General features: G+C 50.6%; 1 protein-coding gene across 1 annotated transcript; it reads left to right on the top strand.

Annotated features, from left to right (window-relative positions):
* Positions 1-2,012: 2,012 nt before the first annotated feature.
* LOC311511977 (olfactory receptor 6N1-like) lies at positions 2,013-2,963 on the top strand (the record flags this gene model as incomplete). The annotated part of the gene is made up of 1 exon (XM_084612949.1): positions 2,013-2,963. The coding sequence occupies one exon, from the start codon at positions 2,013-2,015 to the stop codon at positions 2,961-2,963; it is 951 nt and encodes a 316-aa protein (XP_084469075.1).
* Between the last annotated feature and the right edge of the window lie 2,444 nt (positions 2,964-5,407).

Below are 5,407 nucleotides of genomic sequence, written 5' to 3'. Positions count from 1 at the left end.
TGGCCTGTGTTGTACCGGGGGTCAGTTTAGATGATCGCCGTGGTCCTTTCTGGCCTTGGAATGTGTGAATAACTGCTGGGCATCTGACTCCTGTGCCTTGCACTTTGTGTGGTTATTTACACTTGTGTAAAATCCCCCCCTTTTGCACATGTGTAAAGACTACACAAGATGCAGAGCAGGGGGGAAAAATCAGTCATAAGAACATAAGAATGGCCATACTGGGTCTGACCAAGGGTCCATCTAGCTCCATATCCTGTCTCCTGACAGTGGTCAATGGCAGGTGCCCCAGAGGGAATTAACAGAACAGGGAATCATCAAGTGATCCATCCCCTGTCCCTCATTCCCAGCTTCAGACAAAGAGCGGCTAGGGCCACCTTTCCTGCCCATCCTGGACATTGTTGGACCTATCCTCCATGAATTTATCTAGGTTTTTTTTTTTAACCCTGTTATAGTCTTGGCCTTCACAACATTCTCTGGCAAGGAGTTCCACAGTTTGCCTGTGCGTTGGGTGAAGAAATACTTCCTTTTATTTGTTTTAAACCTGCTGCCTATTCATTTCATTTGGTGGCCCCTAGTTCTTGTGTTATGAGAAAGAGTAAATAACACTTCCTTATTCACTGTGTCCACACCAGTCACGATTTTATAGATGTCTATCATATCCCCCCTTAGTCGTCTCTTTTCCAGTCCCTTAATTCCTCTTTTTTCCCCTCCTAAATTATGAGATTCATTTTACATGGCATTAAAAATGTGGACTGGACTGATGCTAATAATATGCCACTCTTTCATCTACAGATCTCAACGTGGTTTACTAAGGAGGTGAGTATCTTTATGCCCTTTATCCAGATGGGGAAACTGAGGCACAATAAGGGGATGTGACTGCCCCATGAGCACCAGCCGAGCACTGGAATAGACCCCAGATCTGCCTGAGTCCCACATCAGGGCATTATTCACTAGTTCACACTGCTTCCCCAGCCACTGACTCATCTGCATAGTGTATGACCGTGGGCCGGTCACTTAGGGCTGGATTCACAAAAGAATTTAGGAACCTAGCTGCCCACTTGAGGCTCCTAAATCCCAGGCTCAGACCTCAACGCAATTCACAATTCACAGGTGCTAAAACTTGCCTGGCTCCAAAAAGCTTGCAGCCAAACCTTCCTGTCCCTGCCTTTGAGCCTATGCATGGCAGCCCCATGCCAGGTGTCCAGCTCCCTGGGCCCCAGAGTGATTCACAAACTGGGGGCAAACCAGTGTTCCTCTGCCTAACACATGGGAGGAGCCCAATCCTGCAAGTGTGCTTGGAGCTCACCCGCCGGATCAGACCCCTGTAGACGAGCTTACCCAAAATATGGGAGAGGTTCTGCCTTATAACTTGTAGCCCAGCGATTAGGGCTGGCTCAAGTCCCCACTCCACCTGTGGGGGGAAGAAATGGTCTGAATGCAAGGGGTTGGACTAGAGGACGTCTCGAGATCTCTTCGAATCCTACACTTCTATGAGTCTGCAAAATGCCCTTTTATAACACTGTGGCATGGGCACCAACTCCTGGAGCACCCATAGAAAAAAAATAGTGGGTGCTCAGCACCCACTGGCAGACAAGCTCCCCCCCCCCAGCACCTCCCATCCACCGGCAGCCCCCCCCCCCGATCAACTCCTCCCCTCCCTCCCTCCCAGCACCAATCAGTTGTTCCGTAGAAAGTAGGAGGCTGGGGGGGGTAGTGGGAACACTCGGGGGAGGGGGTAGAACTGGGTGGAAGAGGAGGGCCGGGTGTGGGGGCTTAGGGGAAGGGGTTGGGTTGGGGTTGAGGGGGGGATTGAGCTCCCGCTGGAGGCCCAGAAGAAGCCAGGGCCTGTGCACTGTGCTCTAACCTGGTGCCAAAAACTTATTTCCACATTGTTTTTTCCCAGTAGCTAGTGTGCGGGACTGGAACACAGGACAACTGGGTCCTACTGAGGAAAAGCACTAGATATTGTTATTATTACCTTGCCGTCGTTACAGATCAGCCCAGCGGGGGACATGGAAGCCACCAATGAGACATGGGAAGCTGAATTTTTCCTGGTGGGGTTCCCAGATCTCGAGCGCTTTCACCTCCTGCTTTTTAACCTCCTGTTGTTCACCTACTTACTGATTCTTGGTGGCAATACTGTCATTCTGATGCTTATCCGGGCCAACCCGCATCTTCATGTCCCCATGTATTATTTTGTGGCCATTCTGTCTTTCTTGGAGGTGTGGTACACCACAGTGACCATCCCCAAGATGTTGGCCAACCTCCTGGATAGCAGGAAGCCCATCTCCTACAGGGGCTGCCTCTTGCAGGTGTATTTCTTCCATGCATTGGGTATTACAGAGGCCTGTTTGCTCACGGCAATGGCCTACGACCGATACTTGGCCATCTGCAAGCCTTTGCACTACCCATCCGCCATAACCCCCAAGAGTTGCCTCTGGCTAGTGGCAGGGTGCTGGGCGTGTGGCTTTATGTGGCCTGTGCCAGAAATCATCCTGCTCTTCATGTTGCCCTTCTGCGGGGCGCACTGCATAGAGCACCTCTTCTGCGACTTCCCCTCGCTGCTCAGCTTGGCCTGTGCTGATGTGTCCACCAGCACCACCATAGACTTTGCCCTCCACTCCTTGGTCATCCTCGGCCCCACCGCCCTCATCCTCTTCTCTTATGTGAAGATCCTGAGCGTTGTCATCAAGATCCAGGGTTCGGAAGGGCGGCGAAAGGCCTTCTCCACCTGTGCCTCTCACCTGACCATGGTCCTGGCCTTTTTCGGCACCACTGGTTTTATGTACATCCGCCCAGCACGAAGCCAGCCTTCATACCACGACAGGGTGGTGGCAGTGGTCTATGCAGTTCTAACCCCTCTCTTCAACCCACTGATTTACAGCTTGAGGAACAAAGATATTCAGGAAGCAATTGGCAATCTCATGAAACTGCCACCGATTTCCAGTGTGACCTCAGGCTAGTCACTTAGTCTGGGATTTTTCAAGAGCCTCCAGGCACCCAAAGTAGAAATAGGGTGGCTAACACCCTCAGGCCTTGTCTAGACCCAAAAGCCTTGGATCTGGATTATGAGGCTCACAAGCCCCCCCCCACCCCCACCCCACAGTGGGGACATAGTTATATAGGTATACAGTACTTTATACTGGGATGGTTATTCCCATGCAGGAAGGTGAATAAGCTATACCAGTATAAGGCATCTTTATCCCAGTATAATGGCATCCACACTAGGGTTTATACCAGTATAACTACTGGAGCCCAGGGACCCTTTGTTGCCAGCTGGCAGAGGGCTTGGGAAGCGGGGTTGCACTGAGTTTTACAGGGATGCCCTGGGACAGATATATGCATCATGAATCACCAGGGGGTGGCATGTGAATCATAGAATCATAGAATATCAGGGTTGGAAGGGACCTCAGGAGGTCATCTAGTCCAACCCTCTGCTCAAAGCAGGACCGATCCCCAGTTAAATCATCCCAGCCAGGGCTTTGTCAAGCCTGACCTTAAAAATGTGAGGTCTCTGTTGAGAGCCAGTTGCCCTCTGGTCACCATAATCATTGTGAAATGTGTGTAAGGATAATATTTAAGGCATCACGTATCTGTACTGAAAATTATGTTCTTAAGGTAAAGTAAAGGCCTCGACATTGGTGAGGCCTCATCTGGAGTACTGTGTCCAGTTTTGGGCCCCACACTACAAGAAGGATGTGGATAAATTGGAGAGAGTCCAGCGAAGGGCAACAAAAATGATTAGGGGTCTAGAACACATGACTTATGAGGAGAGGCCGAGGGAGCTGGGATTGTTTAGCCTGCAGAAGAGAAGAATGAGGGGGGATTTGATAGCTGCTTTCAACTACCTGAAAGGGGGTTCCAAAGAGGATGGCTCTAGACTGTTCTCAATGGTAGCAGATGACAGAACGAGGAGTAATGGTCTCAAGTTGCAGTGGGGGAGGTTTAGATTGGATATTAGGAAAAACTTTTTCACTAAGAGGGTGGTGAAACACTGGAATGCGTTACCTAGGGAGGTGGTAGAATCTCCTTCCTTAGAGGTTTTTAAGGTCAGGCTTGACAAAGCCCTGGCTGGGATGATTTAACTGGGAATTGGTCCTGCTTCGAGCAGGGGGTTGGACTAGATGACCTTCTGGGGTCCCTTCCAACCCTGATATTCTATGATTCTATGTCACCATGTTTCGGACCGGTTGCTTTCAGGCACGGGTAACTAACGCTTCTCTCCCTGTCTGCTCATTGTGAATGGCCCGCTTCATGGTGGCGGTCTGTTTGCATGGTGAACCTGATGCTCATCAAAAGATTGTGACACTTACAAGAGGGAGAAGCCAGAGGCATAGGTGCTGACTCCGCATCCGCCCCCGCTGCTCGGCTCCTAGTCCTCCGCCTCCCTCCCAGAGCCTCCCGACCGCTGCAATCAGCTGTTCAGTGGCATTCAGGAGGCACTGGGAGAGGTGGGGTAGGAGCAGGGGCAGGAAGAGGCGAGGTGGGGGTGGGGGCTTGGGGGAAGGGGTGGAGTGGGGATGGGGCCTGGGGCAGAGTGGGGGGTCGAGCACCCCCGAGAACTGGGAAACTCAGCACCTCTGCCTACAGGAACAAAACAATCAGCAGGGGGCTGACTAAGATCAAAGAATTAGCCTGGTCTACCAGGTAATGCAAGAAACCACACAACATCGTATGTCATGAGGGCACGACTTGTCCCATGAACGGAAGCTCCCAGCCACATGGGGCTATGAAATGGTGGAGGGACTTCATATGAGGGTTGCTCATCAAAGTATCTTGCAAAATAAGTCTCGGCTCTAGAATGCATGGTGTGGTTTTATTTTATATTTTATATATATATTTTATCTGTTTCCGATACTTGCTACTGGTAGAATCTCTGTCCCTTTGTTCAATAAACGTATACTCAGTTTCACAACAAACCTGCTGATGTGCTGTGTGTTAAGTGGCGAGGTGGAACTGGTAAGCTGGAGGGCACTGTTACAGCGAGTCTGCGAATAACATCAGCATCCAGGGGACAGGGGCTGGTCTCTCCAGGGGGATGCTCGGAGGACTTGAGGGTCGGAGTGTGCTGACTGCCAACCTGCAGAGAAACAGCGGGGCCTGTGTAGGCTGAGAGGGGAGTGCTTGGACTGCCAGTGAATTAGGGAGCTGACACCCATCAGGCACACACAAGCTAAAGGCCGATGGTTGAAAAGTGCCTCACAACCTGGGATGTCCCCGGGAAGTGTCACAATCGTATCACTAAAAAAATCATATTCCCCTAACCAACATAGTTATACCAGGACAAAATCTGAGTGTAGAAAAGCCTGAATCTCTTTGTGCCTCATCTGCAAAAGGAAGACCAAGATACTTTATTTCTACCATCTTTTTTGTCTGTCTCATTAGTGCAAGAGATCATTCTAGGGAG

Source organism: Lepidochelys olivacea, assembly GCF_965140295.1.
Source record: "Lepidochelys olivacea isolate rLepOli2 genome assembly, chromosome: 23".
NCBI lineage: Eukaryota > Metazoa > Chordata > Testudines > Cheloniidae > Lepidochelys > Lepidochelys olivacea.
This window is presented reverse-complemented; position numbering and strand designations above follow the sequence as displayed.